Here is a 20967-nt window from a genome sequence, read left to right on the forward strand (position 1 = left end):
AGAAGCATCCCAAGGTCACCTTCACAGGCAGATCAGCAGCAGTCCCCTCTGTCACTGCACCATGCAGGCTTGGCAGGGGCTGCTGAGCAGGGACCAGCACCCCTGCCCGCCTTGTTCTGCATGAGAAGTTTGTTGGAAGGGCTGGACAGCTCCAGGTGACTAATTCAGGATGGCATTTGCCTGGGATTCACCCCAACAAGGAGTTTGGGCATGCCTGAGAGCTGGGAGCAGGGCAGGGGCTGACCTGCCACCCCGCTTGGCCAGGAGCACATCAGGGTGTCAGGAAGTGCTCAGGGGGAGGTTGGAACAACCTCCTCTGGTGGGAGGTGTCTCTGCCCATGCTAGGGGATCTGGAATGAAATGGGCTTTAAAGTCTTTCCCAACCCAAATCATTCTGTGGTGTTCCTTTGTAATCAATCCCAGGCAGAACCAGCCAGCCCAGGACTTCTGCAGGAAGCAAGGAGTTAAACAAAACTCTCCTGCCAAATCATTTTGAGTGCCTGGGAGAAAAGTTCAGATGGACTCAAGCAGACTGAAGAAGCCAAGGCCATCCTATCCTTTCATTCCTGAAGGCTTCCACCTCAGACTTCTCTTTTGTGTGAGCCGCCAGGACCGCACAAATAAATTGGCACCGAGGTGCTAAAAATAACCTCCACCAATAGCTCCATCATTTATATCCATAGCAACATTGCTTAGAGCCTCTTCCCTGCCTGTGGGCTGTCTCACACTCGGTGCTGAATGCCAAGCTGGAGATTGGCAGCTTTCATAAGGAGCCAGAGCCTGGTGGAGAATCAAACACCAGCCCTGAATGCGAAGAGGCTGCAACTTTGTGCTATTATTTCTGGGCATGTTCATCTCACAAATAGTCTTTAGTCATCCACTATTATCATGATGATAAGCCTTCAACTCTGAACTCCTGAAGCAATAATAAAAGCCAAAGCCATTGGCATTTGTGCCATTTAAAATCCACTCGCCTTGGGGAAAATGATCCTTTTAATGATTATTAAGCCATTTTTCTCTAGCATCACCCAGTCTTGGAGCACTTCCAGAATTTATAAGTAACATACAACCATCAAAATGGAAAGGAGATGGTTCTTTTTATTACTGTTTAGGTCTGGTCTGCAGATCCCACCACTGCTCTTGCCTCTGCTGGCTTTGGAATCATCAGGTGGGCAGGAGCATCAATGGCCTCAGCAGGCTCCTCAGGCAAACAAGGAGTCACCTCCACTGAGACCCTTGGGAAAGCTGAGCTTTCAGCAATGGATAAACAAGAACTCACACCTTGGGATCGTGCCTAGAACAACATCTTGAGCATTTAGAGAGAAAAACACAACAAAGTGTCTTTTTTTTTTTTTTGCCTTCTTCGATCAAAAAGGGCACAGCCGCACTGCTATGTCCATTACAGCAAAACAAGTCCTGACCTTCATGCCCAGCTCCTGCTATTCCTGATGCTGATGGCGGCTCCCTTCCAGTAGTAATTTCCTGAGCTGCCAGAACCGTGGTCACTGGTCAGTGAATTGTGCTTCAATGAGCTTGTTTTCCATCCATCTCCCCTTGGAGCAGTGTAAGGAAGCAGGGACAGGGCTGTGCCTCAGTGGGAAGTGTGTGGGCAGTGTGCAAGTTTGGTGCAGGAAGGGGTTACTGGCACAGTTCCAAAAGGCAGCTGTATGTACAAATGCCTGAGAGTGAAGGATTTAGCATTTTGGCACATTTTTGTGCATTTATGAAATTTATAAGTGGGTGATTTGGATGAGAATCAGGCAGGAATACCCAGGCAAATCTTTCTTCCCACTTTACCCCAAATCCCTGAGACTTTTTTTTGAAGGAGCACATCAAGTGCAGGGCAGGGAGGTGAGGAAAATGGGAAAAAATCCACAAGGCTGCATTACTGATAAACCCAGTGACGTACTCCAAACCAGGCGTGGCAACCCCAAGTGAACGCCCAAAGTTCCAGAGCTGGAGCAGGGGGAGTTCTGGCATCCCCTGCCACCCCTCTCTCCCTGCCCTGCAGCCCAGTTGTTCCTGTTGTTTTTCTTTTCTGCCAGCAGCAAACCACTCATGGAAATACAAATCTGCTTTAATTAAGGAGGTTAATAAACAGCAATTAGGATCCCAGCTCTTGTGCTGCTCCCCTGGGGCCACCAGGGCTGTTAGAAGAGTGAGGGACACACCACATGCTCTCCTCTCCCATCCCTTTTCTCCCAAGCACAGGATGCTCTCCAAGGCAGGACAAGGACATCTCCCATCCCAAGCTGGTGTTTGGCTCAGGAAGAGCCTTTCCTACCCTTTCTCCTCAGCTCCTTTCATGACCCACATGGCCCAGGAGAGCCCAGCTGATGGGTGTCAAAGTTTTCCAGCAGAAACTCTTCCACCACATCTTCCTTAATGCCCTGGAGTGTCACAGACATCTTTTATGAAAAATCCTTTCCTTAGGATTTTTCCTCCTGAGAAGCTGAGAGGCCTCAAGAACAAAATGTAAACAATGGTTATCTGCTGCTGTGAAATGCAACAGGTGCATCTGTGATTGGTCCATGTGGTTGTTTCTAATTAATGGCCAATCACAGCCCAGATGTCTCAGACTCTTTGCCACAAGCCTTTGCTATTCATTCCTTCTTTTTCTATTCTCAGCTAGCCTTCTGATGAAATCCTTTCTTCTATTCTTTTAGTATAGTTCTAATATAATATATATCATAAAATAATAAATCAAGCCTTCTGAAACATGGAGTCAGATCCTCGTCTCTTCCCTCATCCTCAGACCCCTGTGAACACGGTCACACTAGAGAGCAATTAGTTTAATGGTTGCTAATGAATCTGTGAGGGCACAGAAGAGGAACAGCAGGTGGGATGGGATCCTGCTTTGCTCCTGCAGCAAACAGCCCTTCTCAGAGGCCAGGCTGCCCAAGGAGATGGGAGAAGGACCCTTTACACCAGGGATGGGGGTACAGAGGTCGGGGACCCTGGTGCTCTGTGAGGGCTTTGCAAAAACCCACTCAGTGTTCTCCACCACAGGAGGAGATGGGGCTGTTTCTCCATCCCTGCCCTTCAGAGATGGACCCCAATACCCGTTCGGGGCTCCCCTAACACCCCCCATCCCCAGCAATCCCATGGGGTGCCAGCAGCCTCTCCTGTCCCCACAGGGCCCCCCATCATCTCCAGCACGCAGACCCAGCACGCCCTGCACGGCCAGAAGGGACAGATCAAGTGCTTCATCCGCAGCACTCCGCCACCAGACCGCATCGTGAGTATCACCCTGGGCACAGAGGGCGCCTGCAACACCTCGGGCTGCTCCAGGCTCACCCCTCTCTCTCTTGGCAGGCTTGGTCCTGGAAGGAGAACGTTCTGGAATCTGGGACTTCAGGGCGCTACACGGTGGAGACGGTGAGCACAGATGAGGGGGTGATCTCCACGCTGACCATCAGCAACATCGTCCGTGCCGATTTCCAAACCATCTACAACTGCACGGCCTGGAACAGCTTCGGCTCCGACACGGAGATCATCCGGCTCAAGGAGCAAGGTGGGCACTGCTGGGGGCTGCTGGGGCTGGGGGCAGCGGGCATTAGCACCTGGCTGGGCTCTGAGAGTGGGGACATGCTGTGAGAGGCAGGAGGTGCTCAGAGAGCTCTTGGGATGCCAGAGGAATTTAGGAAGGACAGTGACGAGGCTCCAGCTGTGCTAGCTGCAGGATTGCATCCTTAGGGCACATGATCTTGGTAAAGGGGCAGGAGCAGGGACATGGCCTGTAAAGTCTCTGCTTGGTAAGGTATTGCTGATTGTACCTGTCCTGCTAAAGCTGGAGGGCACGGGCTGATCCTGCACCCCTTACTCCCTGTCCCACAGTACAAGGGGATGTCGCTGCCCAAGCTGGAGGATCATTTACAGCCTTGGAGACTCAGGAGTGGCTGCTCCCAGCAGACCCCCCTGCTCCGCAGTGATGGGAGTGAGCAGAGGAAAGGGTTTGCACTGGTGGCAACTCTCCATGCTGGCCACCAGCCACAATGCCAGCATGTCCCACAGGGCTGGGCTCGCACACCCAGCAATTCCCAGGGGATGGCCAGGGAAATTCCACTCTCGGGGCTCTCCACAGCAGGGGAAGGGGATGGCTTGTGTGAGGAATGCTTAGCTCCTGGAGGAACTCCAGTTCTCCTCTATTTTATTAAATGCCAGGGCAGGCAGGTGGATTGTTCTCATTAAGCTGTGATTTATAGGCAAGGCTGGCGTCCAGATTAAATCAGAGCTAAATGAACCCCTTAAAATTAGCCTTGGGCTTCTTCCAATGCAAACAGAGCCAGTGGTTTTTCCAGGTCGTCTGCCAGCCAGCGGCAGCGCTGGGCAGCGGAGGGGGCCGGGCAGCCGAGCTCACACCCAGCGTCCCTGCAGGGCCACCAGGGGGGACAGCCCTGCTCGGGACAGGGTGGCACAGGGGACAGCCCTGCCCTGGGCAGGGGACACCGCAGGGTGGCACAGGGGACACCGCAGGGTGACACAGGGGACACCGCAGGGTGACATAGGGGACACTGCAGGGTGGCACAGGGGACAGCCCTGCACAGACCAGGCCAGAGTGGCACAGGGGACAGCCCTGCCCAGATTAAGGGACACTGCAGGGTGGCACAGGGGACAGCCCTGCCCAGGTCAGGGGACACTGCAGGGTGGCACAGGGGACACTGCAGGGTCCCCTCCAGCCCCAGAGCAGGCAGAGCAGAGCAGAGGGCTGAGCGCTCAGGAAGGCGGCGGTGGGCGCGTGGGCTGTGCAAGGCTGTGGACACTTGCTTTATTTTCAAACAGGTACGGAAATGAAATCAGGAGCTGGTATTCAAGCAGGTATGGAAATCATGAGCTGACGGTGAACGTGAATTGTCCCCAGCCACCACCACACCTGAGGGCCCAGCGTCCTCCTCCTGGCCCGGCAGCTTTCCCCAGGGCAGGCAGGGCAGGAAGGGCTGCAGGGAAGCTGCAGGGCAGTGACAGGGGCAGGACTGGGAAGCTGGAGTGGTCCAGGCCCCCTGTGCCACTGACCCACTCTGGAAACCAGCACTTTCTCTGCCCCAGCTCCCCAGGCACTGGAAGGGGGATGCTGTTACTCAGCCGTGTTTAAAATGTTGCAGAAGTCCCACAGAGTGGTACTTTGGCACAAAAACAAAGAGGGGAAAGTACACGTTTCCAGGGTCATCTGCAGACATCAGCTTGGTGCAGCATAGTGGGAGAGTGATGGGCAGCATCCATTAGCACCAGAGCAGGTTTGGATGGATCTTGGGGCAGATCTGCAGAAGGTGCTGCCCTTGTGGTTTCTCATCCTGTGCCCCGAGCAGAATTCCTGGGGGAGCCAGCAATCTGCCCCTCCCTCAGCTCACCCAGCCCTACAGGAGAGTTTCCTATCCCCGCCATTCTGTCATTGCCCCTTTGTAGTTACCTTTATCCCAGCCCAGGAGAGCCCTGGACATTTTCCCCACCCTATTCCCTGCATAGTTCTTCATCCTCTTCATCCCCATCACCTCCTGCTTCTCTCTGAGCTCTCCCATTCCCCAGAGCTGAGAGCCAGCCAGCCCTCCCAGGGCCCCCAGGCTCCTGTCTCTCCAGCTCCATTCTCCCCTTGGAAGACAAAAAAATCCCATGAGGAGCTGTCACTGTTGGCAGGAGCACTGCCTAGCCGGTGGCCTCAGAAAGTCCTCATTTCTTTGTGCCATGGCCCAGCTGCTGGGTTGGAGGATGCTGATTTTAGGGTGAGCTTCCTGGGGCAGCTGGACCCAGCTGCAGCCCCTGTCCTGCAGAGGACTGAGGGGATTTGCCTTTTCCCCAGCTGGGCACTCCCAGAGGTTTGTGATGGATTGGTTCAGTGCCACTTGAGTCGTGTCACCAGTGGCCCAGCTGGAGTGACATGTGACACAGGAGAACGCAGGGAATTGGGATATAAAATAGGGAGGGGCTGTGAATGATGACTTGGGTTAAGTCATCCATCAGCCTGCTCGGATGCCATTTCTCTTTCTTTATAATACTAACACACAGTCTTCTTTTGCACTTCATCCTTTAGAGAAGCTCATTCATTAACCCGCAGGGCACTAACAAGAGCAGTTGCTAATCTGCTCCTCTGGCTCCGCCCTCTCCTCCCAGGGTAAACTGAGGCACAGAACGAGGAGGGTTGTACAAACTGCAGCATCCCACGGGCAGCCCGTGCCGACATCACCGCGCAGGGATGGGGGAGCAGGGAAGGAGGCCCCAAAACCTTCCCTGGGCTCATCTCTGAGCCTCCTGCCAGCAGCCAGGGGTGGGTCCCTGGGGGAAAAGGCCCCTCTGTGACCTTCAGCCCGCTTCACGCTTGCTCTCCTTGCTCTTGCAGAGTCGGTGCCCATGGCGGTGATCATCGGGGTGGCCGTGGGGGCCGGCGTGGCGCTCCTGGTGCTGATGGCCACCATCGCTGCTTGCCGCTCCCAGGTGCTAAGGGCCACCCCTTGATGTATCGCCCCTCTCCGGTGTTCCCCTTGATGTCACTATTGTGTACGGGATGCCTGAGCTTTCTGGCTCTGTGTGACCCAAACAGCGGCTGGTTGTGTGTTTCACCCCACAGACACTTTGGGCTGGCTGGTGGTGTGGTGTTTCACCCCACAGACACTTTTGGCTGGCTGGTGGGTGTGTGGTGTTTCACCCCACAGACACTTTGGGCTGGTGTGTGGTGTTTACCCACTTTTGGCTGGCTGTGTGTGTTTCACCCCACAGACACTTTGGGCTGGCTGGTGTGTGGTGTTTCACCCACAGACACTTTTGGCTCTATGGGTGTGTGGTGTTTCACCCCACAGACACTTTTGGCTGGCTGGTGTGTGGTGTTTCACCCACAGACACTTTGGGCTGGCTGGTGTGTGGTGTTTCACCCCACAGACACTTTGGGCTGGCTGGGTGTGTGGTGTTTCACCCCACAGACACTTTTGGCTGGCTGGGTGTGTGGTGTTTCACCCCACAGACACTTTGGGCTGGCTGGGTGCTGCAGCTGGGCCCATGGGGACAAGTCCAGGCCTGCAGGAGCTCTGGTGGTGCTGGGATGGAGCTTCCCCCATAACAGGGGCTGCTCCTCAGGTTTCCCTCTGCCAGAGAAGCTTTAAGGCGATGGTGAAGGAAAGGAGTCGGTTCTGATGGAGGGTTTGGATCCAGAGCTTTATTCTGGCCCACAGGCCTCTGAATGCAGCACCAGCTCCAACAGAACTCCCTGAGCCCGTGGCTGCTGCTCCTTTGAACCCCGGGGAGAGGGGCAGGGAAGGGGTCGGGAGCCACCAAGCAGGGACAGGAGGGGAGGGACAAAGGGACAAAGGACACCTGGATGGCCCAATGCCCCCCAGGGGTAGAGGGCATCCTTTGGATCTGCCAATCACTCAGTGCCCTTCTGGAATGCCAGGACTGACAGACAGTGCTGGGAGGGGTCAGGGAGGGGAAAGGAGAGGGGACTGACACAGCTGGGAGGGAATCTTCAGGGGAGGGACCCGAGGTTCTGGGGTAAACCCTGAAATCGCAACGCAACAGCCACCCCCACCTTGCTGCACCCTTTGGAAGGGCTGGGGGGAGAAGTCTGGGGAGAAGGTGAATTGAGTGGAGCAGGGAGAAATCAGAGCTTGAATTAACCAACACAATTTACTGAATTTACTTCTCTGCACAAGCTCATTCTCCTGTCGGTCTACCAAGTGTTTGCTGCAAACAGCCGCCCTGTGGGAAAAGGGAAGGGTGTATGGAAGACATGCCAGGGTAACTGCTGATCCCTGTTAGCAGCTCAGGGGGTGTGCAGGGGACCTCTTAATCTCTCCCTTGGAGGAATCCTGAGGTATAAGAGGGAGAAGCATCCTTACTATGCCACATCGGTGCTTAAAAGCCCTCCACAGTTCTGCTTCTGTTTTAATTCCAATTTTCCTGACATGCATATTCCTGGTAGGAATGGCAGCCAGCAGAGGGGTTTTCATGGGACTTGTGCATTCTGGAGTCTGGCTGCAGTGGGAAGAGAAGCTGAAGTGACATTAGAGACACAGGTACAGGAGGAGAGGGAAGCAGCGCAGCATTGTCTGGCCTCATTAAAAAGACACCGGGAAATTAAAGGAGGATTGTTGGCTCCGTGAAAAGCCACCAAAGCAGCAGGGAGAAGAGTGTGGTTGTCTGGAGCATTCCAAGCCTCTGGGGAGAGGAGGAGATCCTTGGCGCTGCTCCCGGCGCGCGAGACGCGTGGTGCGGATTCCGGGATGCCAAACTCCTCACGTGGGTGCCAGAAAACCCAGTTGTTGTTCTTTTATTTTTCCCCCCTTGATGGTTTACAAAGCCATCAAAGATACCAGGCTGCTCCTGGATTCAGTAAGGACACACGACCCCCCAGTGCAGAAATGTGTTTAATTTTCAGTGTGATAATGATGCCTCTCCCTGTTTTATCCCTTTTTTTTTTTTTTTTTGAACTCCTGCAGCCTCCATTAGCAAGAATTAATGAATTAAACAGGGGAAGTCATTTATCTTGCTTTTTGGGGAAGGATTGCTGATGGACAGCACCCAAGACCAGGCCAGTTTGATGTCATTTGGCAGCAAGAGACAATGCAAGCACCTGAAGGAAGCAGGGCCAAGCTGTGCTCCCGTGTCCATGAGCAGTTTTTTCCCCATGCCACATCCTTCAGAGGAACTGAGAGCGTGTGGTTCATTATTTCCCTCTTGTTTGATGGAACCAGATGGTGCAGGGCTCTTTACAGGACGCACAATTTCGCAGGAATGCCATGACAACAGATCCCAGATCTGGTGGAAACGCCAGGATTTAGACCCTCACAAGCTGGAGGCATGCAAGGATGGGATGCTCTTCAAGGGGAAAGCCAAGAGGGGACAAGACTATCCCAGCCAAATGCCTTGTGTTATTTATCCTATTGGTAAATCAGGAAAAAGAAGCATTTTCCTCACCTGGGTTAGGAGGATAGGTTGTGGAAAGAAGGCACTGAGGACATGGTGGCAGGGTTAGAAGTCCCTTTTCTCTGTGTTTCTGGTGCTACCCTGTTTAGAAAATGTTTTTGGGTCTCCAATACACCAGAGGCTGCTGGGTGGGGGAGTGTTCCCTGCTCTGCTGCTCCCCTGGCCGTGTGATTCCCTGGGGAGAGCTCAGCAGCCTCCCCAGGCCAGGGCAGGGGTCCCTGTGCTCCCTACAAGGCTTCCTTGCCACTTCACTTTGGGATCAGAGTAAGTAAGAGATCATGTAGCCAGGACATTTTCTGAAAAATCCCTTTCCTTAGGATTTTTCTCCTGAGAAGCTGAGAGGCCTCAAGAACAAAATGTAAACAATGGTTATCTGCTGCTGTGGAATGCAACAGATGCATCTGTGATTGGTCTCATGTAGTTGTTTCTAATTAATGGCCAATCACCATCCAGCTGTCCAGACTGTCTCAGTCACAGGATTTTGTTATCATTCCATTCTTGCTTGCTAGCCTTCTGATGAAATCCTTTCTTCTACTCTTTTAGTATAGTTTTAATATAATATATATATATCATAAAATAATAAACCAAGCCTTCTAAACATGGAGTCAAGATCCTCATCTCTTCTCTCTTCCTGGGATCCCTGTGAACACCATCACAAGGTCACCCAAGAGATCAGTGAAGATCCCTGCCCTGATCTCCCTTCCCTTCCCAAAACCTTATGGGAAGGGAAGAGGCAGACCCAGCTGGGGACAGCAGCAAATCCAGAGTGCAGGTGGGATTCCCCAGCCTGAGTTCCATGCATGGGGCCACTCAGTTCCCCTTCACCTGGCTCCAAAAGCCACTGGAAGTTGCCAAAACAATCTCTCCTTGGGTTTGGGGGAATTGGGAGCACCAGCAGCTGCACCAGAGCCCAGTGACACTCAGGGTGCAGAACCCTGCAGGGAAGGACTTGGATGTGCCAGGTGGATGGACTTTCACCCCAGTTTTGAGGTGCTGATGCCAACTGAATGCTGTGCCCACTGTCTCTGGTGGCAGGAGGGTGGGAACACCAGGCTGAAAGGTGAGGAAAGGAATTTCATCACTGTTAGTGATGTGCGATGCGCAGAGTTATTACAGAGATCAGCTCAGGAATGATGGGATTGACAGAGCACTTGGATAGCAGGAGAAGGACTCATTTCCTGCCAGGATGACTGCAGATTCCTCTCCCAAGACAAATACTGGAGCGTTGTGCCATCATTTATAACAACAGCCTGGTGCAGGCTGCAGGCACTGTTGTGTCGGGGGGACACAGTGACCCAGAGTAACTCTGGAGAAGGAATCTCCTGCCCCAGCCACTGACCACAACTAACAGCAATTCCTGACCATGTTTTGGGAAAATGCAGCAAAAAAAAAAGGACCAGGTGCAGACACACCGAGCCTGGAGGCTCTGGAAAAGAAAAAAAATTTACTGCGCATCTGTTGTTATATCTTCAGTGACTTAACGGCCCAGAGTTATTTGAGGGGGAACACTCCTGAGAGAGGAGCTGCAAGACACTGATTAGCATCTCCTTGCGATTAAAGACAGAGGCTCCAGCACCAGGAACGTGGTCCCAGCAGGACAACATTAGAAAAAGAAGCTGCAGGAACTTCCCAGTGAAAGGCTTTGCCTTGTGCCCTGAGACTTGGCGAGGTCTGGGGGCTGTGGAGGACAGGGGATGCTGGGAGAGATGAATTCAAGGACAGAGCTTCGAGCTGGTGTCAGTTGCATCATTCAGTTTGGTTTAGAGATAAAACTCCCGGGGGGCCAGCCTTTTCTGGGCTGATCCCCACAATCCTGGCTTGGCAGGGCGCTGCTGGATCCGTCAGCTGGAGGTAGATCTGACAAACCGGTGGTTCAAGGCAGTTTTTGGGCCTGGGAGGGCTGGCACAGCCATCCTGCGAGGTGAGAGCCAGGTCCGTGGCCGGGGGACAGCTTCAAAGCTGTTGAGGTCTCGCTGCTCAGATTTGCCTCCATCTCTGCTTTTCATCTGGGCTTTGCGCCGCCGCTCTGCTCCCGCTGCTCCGCGGTTTCCTCCTGCTGGAGTGACTTGTTCAAAGCACGCCTGACACCTTCAGGGAAGGCAGGGAGTCTCTCCAGGAACGTTCCTCTCTTCTCTCGTTGTCATTTCCAGGCTGCCTGGAGATGATAAAACTGGCCCTGGCTACGTCTGTGCTCATTGCTTGGCCTTTCCCATGTGTTGTCCGCACCCCGGACTGGGGGAAGCTTTTCTCAGGGGTTCCCAGAGCCTGGGCAGAGCTGGTCCATCCCTCAGGAGCAGGATTTCCTATGGATCAGCAGGCTGGACAGTGATTTCACAGCCTGTGGGAGCAGTTCTGCTACAGCCCAGCCCCTGGTAACAGCACCATGTGAAAAACGCCAATCGCTTGGTTTTAAAATGTTAAAAGTTTAATAGTAATAAAATGGTTATAAAAATAGTAATACAATTAGAGTAATAATAATTTGGACAATTTGAATTAGGACAATATGAGACAATAGAGACCAAGAGTTATGGACATCCAGGTACATTTTCTGGGCAGCACGAGCCTGAAAAAGGACTCAAGTTAACAGAGGATTAACCCTTAAAAACAACAGCCTGTTGCATATTCATACACCTCATCCATGATGCATAAATTCCATTCAAACACAGGATTCTGTCTGGTCATCATCAGCTTCTTCCTCTGAATCCTGACAGCGCCTTCGAGGTGGGAAGAAGTTCATTTCTTCTGATAATGGAGCAATCAATTCTTTTTCTCTGGAAGATTCAGGTGTCCTGTGGCTGCTATCTCGCTGCGAGTCCTTTCTTTAAAAAAGTATCCTACATAGCATCGTTTCTATTTTAACATTTTTTATAACCTAAAACTATATTTAACACACTACTTAAGAGAGTTAATACAGCATTACTTTCTAACACAAAACATACAATATTCATCTTAATATTTGCGAAAAGCCAATCATAAAATTCATGCATTTTTCACAACCGTGAGCTCCAAAAGGAATTCCTGTAAGAGTCTGAGCTGTCCAATACCTTCTGGCAACACAAATATTGCTCCTCCAGCTCTCCACTGGGCTCGCTGAGCCGGGTTTATTTTCTCAGGTGCTGCGGGGATTCCTCAGTGATGTCCCTGCAGAAGCTCGGACTGAGCCCCCCGTCCATCTCCCTCTTTTCGCAGATCTCAAGGGTGTGGTGTCTGCCAAGAACGACATCCGCGTGGAGATCGTGCACAAGGAGCCGGCCTCGGGCAGGGAGGCGGAGGAGCACCCGACCATCAAGCAGCTGATGGTAAGGAATTCCTTCCCTCCCCCGGCGATTGCTCCGGGTAAGGTTTGATGGTAACAAACCCAGACACGTGTCGGTCAGCCCCTTAATAACCACTCGAGGCAAAGATGCTCATCCAAAAAATGCTCTTCTCGAGATCCACGTTCTCTCGCCATAAAAACTCCTCGAGTGAAACTTGGCTAACGAGGAGGGAGAGCTGCTGGGGGTTTATTGCAGCGGCCCGCAGGGCTAATTGCAAAGCAAATTTGCCACCTCACACCTGGGAAGCTGCAGAGGGCAGGGAGACACCCGAGGGGCGGGCACGGGGTGAAAACGAGCTCATCACCCAGCGAGGCTGTGCCCAGGGTGAGCACGGGGCTGGGTGTGAGGCCAGCCTGCCCCAGGGTCTGTAACACCGGGGAGCTGCCACCCTCCCGAGGCCACCGCCTTCACCCGAGGGGACCGACGGACGCGGGCAGGGCAAGAGGAGGATGGCTGAGATCCGGGAAACGCAGCTTGTGCATCCTCACCACTCTGTGTGCTATTGTCTCTGCCTTGGCTTTCACTTGCTGCTGACAAATACAAGCTGAAAAATGGCAAAGAATCCTGAAAAAAAAAAAAAAAAAGGAGATAAAAGAGCAGATGGGAAAGGGGGAAGGGATTGAAGAAGACAGTGGTTGCTTTCTAGGCTGCTGGGTGGTTTTCTCCTGCTCTAAATCTCAATTTTTTGGGCAGCACTTGTATGTCCTGCCTGCAAAAGCTGGTCCATGAATGCCTGGTGGGAAGGCAAGGCTGATCATCGTAGAGTGGGTGGAATTGCTTGCTGAAATTGTCAGGATTGCCAGAGTATTTAGACGGCCAGGGAGCCTCCAAACAATGAGGCAGGAGGAGGTGGAGATCTGGCAACTTCTCCCAGCACCACTGGGGTTCCTGTGCAAGACCCTTTGTTCCCAGTAGGGCTTTGCCCTGAGAAATCTGCAAGTCCATGGTGGGATTTGCAAGGCTGGAAGGACAGAGGAGGCTGGGGTTGGACTTGGAATAATCTGCTGGGATGAAGGGAAATGAGAAGTTTTCTCTCCATGGGACCCTGTACATCATCTATGTGATCAGCAGTGCCAAGCCCAGGTCTGGCTCCCACAGGGGCATCTGGGATCATCCCAAATCCCACTCCAGACCGTAACTGGAAACACACATGAAGCCTCAGCAGAAGGAAACATTTACCACTCCGAGTGATCAAGGAAGAGGATGGTGGTGGGAGCTCAAGCACAGGATCTTGGAAGCCATCCCGGGCACTTTCTTAGGTTATTTGCAGGAGCCAGGGAGTGATTTCACATCAGCTTGTGCCTTGGTGAGGCTGGGAGCTGAGCTGTGCTGGGCACGTTGCAATGAGGATTCAGACAGGGTGGAAATGGTGCAGAAAAAATGACAATATTTGTTTGGGAGCTGGGAAAAAATGCCTTAGAGGGAGAGGTTGTGGAGCTCTTCTGGTTAATCAGCCAGACTGGTGAGAGGTGGTTTGGTCACGGCACAATGGAACTGTGTAAGTGTGAGCAGGGTTCACACTTAAAGCTGAGCACTTTCAGATGTGACACAACAGAGACTCACAGCCTGGCTGGACTGGAGGAGGACAATTCTTCCCCTTTCCTGGCCAAATCCAGGCATTTTCCCTGAAAATGCAGCAGTTGGAAATGACATCATTGGATCAGCGCCGTTCAGGAGCTGGAAGAGATGGTCCATGATCTCTGACCCTGGTGCTGGCAGGGTTTGGGACAGCTGGGACATCCTACCTGCAGGGAGAAGGCATCAAAGCCCCCTCCCCTGCCTGGATCAGAGCCTCATCTGCCCTCAGCAAGCACGTTCCCAGGAAACACTCCCCAATTCCTTCTCTCCACAGAGTCTGCAGGGACCCCCCCTCTGTCCTTCATCCCCATCCTTGTGTGTCCAACAGCTGGTGTGGGCATCCTCCTCCAGCCTTGGATGCCAAACAGTTCCGGATAAAACGTCCCAACTTTGTCAGTGAAATGAAGGATCAAGTGGAAAACTTCCCCTTGCTGATGGGGAGCAATGAAACCTCTTTAGCAGAAGGAGAAGGGCAGTGCCCAGCGCCTCCCTCCCCTCACCCCGGGATGGATTTTCCAGCTCTCTCTCCTCCCAGCACCAGCGTTGTTCCCTCTGCTTCCCCATTTCCCTTCTGCGAGCATCCTGTGAGATCTCCATCCCGTGAGATGACCTCGCCCTCACGGTGTTCATCACAGCTGGGAGCGTCGGTGCCGCACTCGGGCTCGGGATCATTAGTGGGGATGTTAACGAGGGGCAGCCACGCTGGCAAACAGCCCCTCGCTGCTCTCCATGCTAACCCCATCGCAGCCCCTGACTCCAGCACAGCCTGAGCTGCTCCTGCTGAATTTCAGGCTCCTCAGCGCCGTGTTTGTGCCTTTGTGCTCGGTTTCCCCGGTGTCCCGCTCTGGCGCAGGGTGCCAGCGGGACTCTCCGGCCCCACAAACGCTGTTTTGTCATTCTCCAGCCATCTGTGACCTCGGCAGCTCACCGTGCTTTTCACAAGTAATTATTCATGCATCTATAAACTCATTAACACCTTAGGATACGCGTCACGCTGGCTGATTTGCATATGTTCACATTGCCTCAGCGGCGTGCCCACCCCCTGCTCCGAGAGCTGTTCTGCCAGGCGGTGCCCACGGGCAGGGAAAAGGCTGCCAGCGCCAGGGGCTGCAGGCAAAGGATCCTGATAAAGGGTTTGATCCTGGGGAAAATAAACCGCGACAGCCGCGTTCTCCCTCCTGCGGGACGCATCGCACGGGCACGGCAGCTGTGAGGAGGAAGATGATGAGGATGGTCAGCCCCAGCGTGGCACAGCCTCCTCCTCCCTTAGCACGGCTGGGTTTATTCCCGGCTCCCCACCTGTGAAATGGGGCCGATAATCCCAAAGGAGCCATCCCCACTGCCATGAGCAGTCAGAGACGATCCCAAAGCGACAGAAGGGACAGGCAGGGGCATCACAGAGATCCCCATCTCTGGATCATTCCTCCCTTCTGGATCATTCGTGCCCCACTGTGGCCAGGCAGACCCAGGCATCACCTGTGGTTCATATTTGGAGTGGAACAGTCACAATAATCAATCCAGTGACAGGTTTATCTTTTCCTATCTCCTTGAACCCATCCCTCTGCTCCGAGGCCCGTTCCCAGTTTGTTCACAGCCTTCACAGGTGATCAGCACCAGACACCTTTTCCAGAGAGGTGGAAGAGGAAAAATCAAAGAATCTGAATTTCCATTCTGGGTGATTTTCTTTCCTACCTGCAGCCCAGTGGGCACAGCATCCCTTTGTCTGCCCCTTTCTCTGCACGTGTTCCATGTGCCCACCCTGGGAAGCACGGGCAGCCCTGAGCTGTCAGAGCGGGTCTGAACTGGAGAGAGCAGCGTCTCCACAACATCCAGCCTCGCCCGGGAGGCTCGGGGAGCATCCCTCCCTCACAGCCGGCCCCTCCAGCGGCACCTGCCCATCCCAAAGCAGGATTTTGGGGAGAGGTGGGACAAGGCGCTGCAGCTTCTCCTGTGGTGGGCACCAACCCATCGAGGCCACAGCCGGTGTTTGAAGGTGATAAAGCTTCATCGAGCTGGGAATTCCCAGAGGGGTTCTTTATTCATGGGCTTGTTCCCTCCCTGGGAGCAGAGGAAGTCGCTGTTCGAGAATCGCCATCAACATCCCTCACCCTGGTAACGTCTGGCCCGCACAAGTGCTGCCGGGTGGCGTCCAATTACCCAACCAGCCGGAAATATTGTAATTAAACCTGGAGCGAGGCGGGGAGAGGCACTTCCAGCCCGCCGGGTCTGGAGGATACTCAGGAACCTGAAGCGGCATTTTAAAAAACATATTGTGTCCACTAATGAAAGCCAAGAATTTAATATCCTGTCGGGTTCTCCATCTCAGAGGCTTCGTTTGGTGGCGTGAAACGCGGGAGAGCTCTGCATAGCTCGGCACTGCCAGTTAAAGTTATCTTTCACAGTCACTGGGGACCTGAGGTCACGAAGGAACAGTGCCCCTGTCACTCACTGATTACAGGAATCCTTTGAAGAATCCAAAATCCCCAGCCATGAGCTGGAGTGGACAACATCTTGAATAAAAGTTAACACTGTGGGTTTTAGGAGACTTCTTGGGTCAAATAGCATGCCCATCTGAAGGTCAGGAGATCTCTGAAAATTAATCCCACAGGCTGCAAACACAAAATGTTCCCACTCACTGCCAGCCTGGAGCTCTGTGTGGCTGTGAGCACTGATCCAGGGAAAGTGCACTCACAATTATTTCATCTGTTCATGCAAGGGCTCAGTTTTCCCCCTGTTTTTCGCCCTATTGTCAGCTGCATTTTGCCTTGCTGGGTGTGTATTTGCTAAAACATGCTACATGCTGTCAGACTGTCCTGCTCTGAGCCTCTCTTTATGCTTCCCTCCATGAGCACTGCCAAAAGGGGATCTTCAGGCTTGAAAATTGTGGTTTGAAATTTTCCCTGAATCTGTTTATCTCTGTACTTTGGGGTACAGAGGGGATGCCTCAGCACCTGGAGGGGGTCCCTGCCTTCTGCAGTGGGGGAAACTGGGGCAGTGACAGTCAGGGGTGCAGTTTGTCACATCCCTGCTGACCCAGGAGCACCGGCGGGGTTCGGACACGGGCAGGGCTTTGCAGTGCCCGCTGTTCTGGGGAGGGGAGGGCTGCTGGTGCCTGGCAGTGCCAGGCAGGATGAGGTCCTGGCAGGGGGAACGGTGGCACTCACAGCCGGGTGTACCCCCAGCCATCTGCACGGCCAGGCCCGGAGCACACTGGTGCTGTCACCTGGCTGGAGAAAGGATGGCTCTGGAAAAACGTCCAGGAATGATACTGGGGCATCCCATGCCAGGGCTCTCAGACATCTCTTTTTCCATCTATTTCCCTCACCTCCTTCATAATCTGCGTTAATATTGGTGATGGAGTGAACTTGAGCATATTGGTGCTGTCACCTGGCTGGAGAAAGGATGGCTCTGGAAAAACGTCCAGGAACGATACTGGGGAATCCCATGCCAGGGCCCTCAGACATCTCTTTTTCCATCTATTTCCCTCTCCCCCTTCATAATCCCCGTTAATACTGGTGATGGAGTGAACTTGAGTTAAGGTCGGTCCCTTCCCGGTGTGGACTCAGTGATGACGAAGAGGAAATCACACTAACGAGGATCCCACCGCCCACTAATTAACGGTGTAAGACTTTCAGAAAGTTGACGTTAATGACCGGCTGTAATGGGGGAGTGGAGGTTCGGTGATGTGGTGGCGCTTTGTGGACCTCATGTGGAGACTCCCTGCAGTCCCCAAATCCACGGGGTGCAGCCGAATTCAGAGAGGACAGGGGACATCCAGGGTCCCCACGGAGCATCCCAGTACCTGGGTCATTCCCACCATCACTTCAGTGGCTTAAATAAAATAAACGGCTTAAATAAAATGGCTTCAAACACCCCATCAAACCCGACATCATTAATTCCAGGGAGGTTTGGTCACAGTGGGATCGTTCCTTTGGTTCCCACCTCCCTTCTGCCCTCTCCATCTCTGGATCTGGCCCTGCGTCATCCACGCCAACACAAAAAAAAAAAAAAAAAAAAAAAAGGAGGAGAATTTTTTTTTCCTTTTTTTCTCTTTTCATTCCGAGCTGGGACCTGTTAGACCCTTCCGACAGGGTTAACAGCCCCAGTCTGCCTTTGCGGAGATGCTTCAGAGGATCGAGGGGATCGCCGGGGTTGGCAGAGCAAAAAAAAACCCTCCACGTCCCATTTTAGCTGCGCTCGTTTAATCCTCGGCGACACTTGTATTTATCCTGGTAAATCAATGGCTGATACAGGCTTTCTTTTCCCTAGGAAAACTCAGGTACTTTAATTTATTGCCTTTAACAGCCACATCAAAGGCTTTCGGGAGATGAACAGCAAGTGCCGCGGGGTGAATTTCCACAGCCACTTACCATCTTAAAGAGGAGAGAATTTGGGCAATAAAAGGGGATTTTGGGGCTGATGTGGGGCTGTGATCCCAGAGAAGCCGGGCTGGAGGCGTCGGGTGAATACGGCAGAAGCTAAAAAAAGGCAACTGAGGAATTGGTTGATAATTATCCTGCTTCCTGCACAGCCCCGCGTGCTGAAGGAAGGGTAATTAAAGCTGTGGTGTAATTAATGTGCACCTTGCCCCTCCTCTCCGCCTCCCCCCGATCACAGCCAGCCTTCAAAGGAAAACTAATGAGGCGGCCAAGTTCAGCTGAGGAGGAAAGGATGAAAAGAAGGGAAACAAAAAACAAAACAAAAAGAGGCGATTTCGGGGGTGTTGCTGTGGGCAGGCGGGTGCAGCCCCAGCCCTGATCTCAGGAAATAATTCGTTTTCTGCATCAGCCTGCCTTTTTCTGTCCTAAACAGGGAAAAACAATCTGTAACCCAGGGAACTGTGTGGCTTTTGGGCCCTCGGACACCACTGGGGCACCGCTGGGCACGTCCTTGAATCCGGCTGGTGGCAATTTCCCAGTGCCCGGGGGCCGGTGATGGATGTGGGGCTCGCCCCCATGGTCTGGGGGCGGTGGGGAGCAGGGGTCGGGCGGTGCTGGATGCTGACCCTGCCTCCTTTCCCAGATGGACCGGGGGGAGTTCCAGCAGGACTCGGTGCTGAAGCAGCTCGAGGTGCTCAAGGAGGAGGAGAAGGAGTTTCAAAACCTGAAGGTGGGTTGGGTCCTGGGGCCTGCCTCTGTCCCCAGTGAGAGATGGGGTCAGAGCCCCCCGTCACTCCTGGCCCAGGGGCTGCAGCCCGGGGTGCTGGGGACCCTCCCCGTGCCCATCACCGGGCAGAGCCTCACCCAGCACTGCTGCTGCCAGGCTGTCTGTCCTTGTCCCCGGTGGTGCCTGTCCCAGAGGGCTGTCCCTGTGCAGGGAGAGAGGCTCTGGCATGCTGGCGCTGCTTTGTGGCCCCAGCAGCTTTGAGGGCTAACACGAAGGTGTGGTGCCAGGACAGTGGCGTGCAAGGGACACTTGTGTCCTGGCCTGGAGGGGGCTGAGCAGATTGGAATTCACTGGTTGCACAAGAGGGCATTGCCAGATGGTTTGGTGGTTGATGTGTCCTCCAAAGGGGAGTATGAAAATGGGGAAGGGTCTGGAGGGTTCATACAAGGAGTCACTGAGGTGACTTGGCTTGTTCAGCCTGGAGACCAAGGGGAGACTCATCAGTCTGCAGCTTCTTCCTGAGGGACAGCTCTAACCTCTGCTCTCTGTGACCAGCAACAGGAGCTGAGAAAACAGCTGGAGCTGTACCAGGGGAGGTTAGGTTGGATATAAGAAAAGGTTCTTCCCCCAGAGGGTGCTGGGCACTGCCCAGGCTCCCCAGGGAATGGTCACAGCCCTGAGGCTGCCAGAGCTCCAGGAGGGTTTGGACACCGCTCTCAGGCACAGGATGGGATTGCTGGGGGGTCTGTGCCAAGGCCAGGAGTTGGGCTGGATGATCCTGGTGGGTCTCTTTCAGCTCAGAGACTCTGATAAGTCTTGTATGTCCCGGGTGGATGGGCAGGGTGGGCACCCCAAGTGCACAGGGAGGTACCCAGAGAGGCCCCCACCAACCTGCCCCGCTTCTCCCACTCCCCAGGACCCCACCAACGGCTACTACAGCGTGAACACCTTCAAGGAGCACCACTCCACCCCCACCATCTCGCTGTCGGGCTGCCCGGCCGACCTGCGCCCGCCGGGCAAGCAGCGGGTGCCCACGGGCATGTCCTTCACCAACATCTACAGCACCCTGAGCGGGCAGAGCCGCCTCTACGACTACAGCCAGCGCTTCGTGCTGGGCATGGGCAGCAGCTCCATCGAGCTGTGCGAGCGCGAGTTCCAGCGCGGCTCCATGAGCGACAGCAGCTCCTTCCTCGACACCCAGTGCGACAGCAGCATCAGCAGCAGCGGCAAGCAGGACGGCTACGTGCAGTTCGACAAGGCCAGCAAGGCCTCCGCGTCCTCCTCCCACCACTCCCAGTCGTCTTCCCAAAACTCAGACCCCAGCCGGCCCCTGCAGAGGCGGATGCAGACGCACGTTTGAGCCCCTCGGGACGCTCGGGACCCTCCCGTGGGCGCCGTGCTCTGCTCGGACAGTGGCGCCCACCAGCAGCGGCGCTGGGAGCGGCCGGATCCAGGCCCCTGGAGCAGGGCTGGGGCAGGGGACCGGCCGAGCATCCCCCTCCCTGGCACACGCTAAGCACAACCCCGCCGAGGACGCGCTGGGCCCCGGGGAGCCGCTCCCTCGGCGGGGCTGGGGACGGCCCTGGCCCCACCGCGCCCCACGCGCCCCCACAGCCGCTCGCTTCCCGCTGCCCCCTGCCCCCGGCTCCTCCCTTCCCTTCGTGGTGTTCGGTGTCCATACTTATAGAGTCCGTGTCGGGGGTCGGGGGGTCCCGCCGTGGGGACGGGAGGTGGGGACGGCGGTGGGACAGGGACTCCCCGGGAAGGGCCTCTCCGCTGTATCGCGGCACCGCGGTCAATACAAGAGGTGTTTCTCGTGGCACGCCTGGGCTGATGGCCACCCCGCGGGGACGTCGGCTTCCCTGGCACTCTGCCCCGGCACACTCCTGGTCTGGAGCCTGGCTGTGCCATGGCCTCCTGGGGCAGGCCCTGTGGGGGCAGAAATGGCCGGTGGTGGAGGGAAACTGAGGCACGGGGCAGCTGGGACCCCACAAGCCCAGCGTGGGAGCCAGGAGATGGGGCGTCACAAACAGGTAAGGGGACACAATGACATGGG

At 54.4% G+C, this 20967-nt stretch overlaps 1 protein-coding gene across 1 annotated transcript in view; it reads left to right on the forward strand.

The window, feature by feature from the left end:
- KIRREL3 (kirre like nephrin family adhesion molecule 3) overlaps nt 1-20733 on the forward strand; it is a 406243-nt gene extending 385510 nt beyond the window's left edge. Inside the window, exons 11-17 of the mRNA XM_030964890.1 lie at nt 3138-3238; nt 3316-3514; nt 4783-4818; nt 6332-6426; nt 11985-12209; nt 18828-18914; nt 19828-20733. Of these exons, the coding sequence (XP_030820750.1) occupies nt 3138-3238; nt 3316-3514; nt 4783-4818; nt 6332-6426; nt 11985-12209; nt 18828-18914; nt 19828-20271 (1187 nt within the window). The 3' untranslated portion in view covers nt 20272-20733. The remainder of the gene's footprint in view (nt 1-3137; nt 3239-3315; nt 3515-4782; nt 4819-6331; nt 6427-11984; nt 12210-18827; nt 18915-19827) is intronic.
- Nucleotides 20734-20967: the final 234 nt, after the last annotated feature.

Source organism: Camarhynchus parvulus, chromosome 24 (assembly GCF_901933205.1).
Source record: "Camarhynchus parvulus chromosome 24, STF_HiC, whole genome shotgun sequence".
Lineage (NCBI taxonomy): Eukaryota > Metazoa > Chordata > Aves > Passeriformes > Thraupidae > Camarhynchus > Camarhynchus parvulus.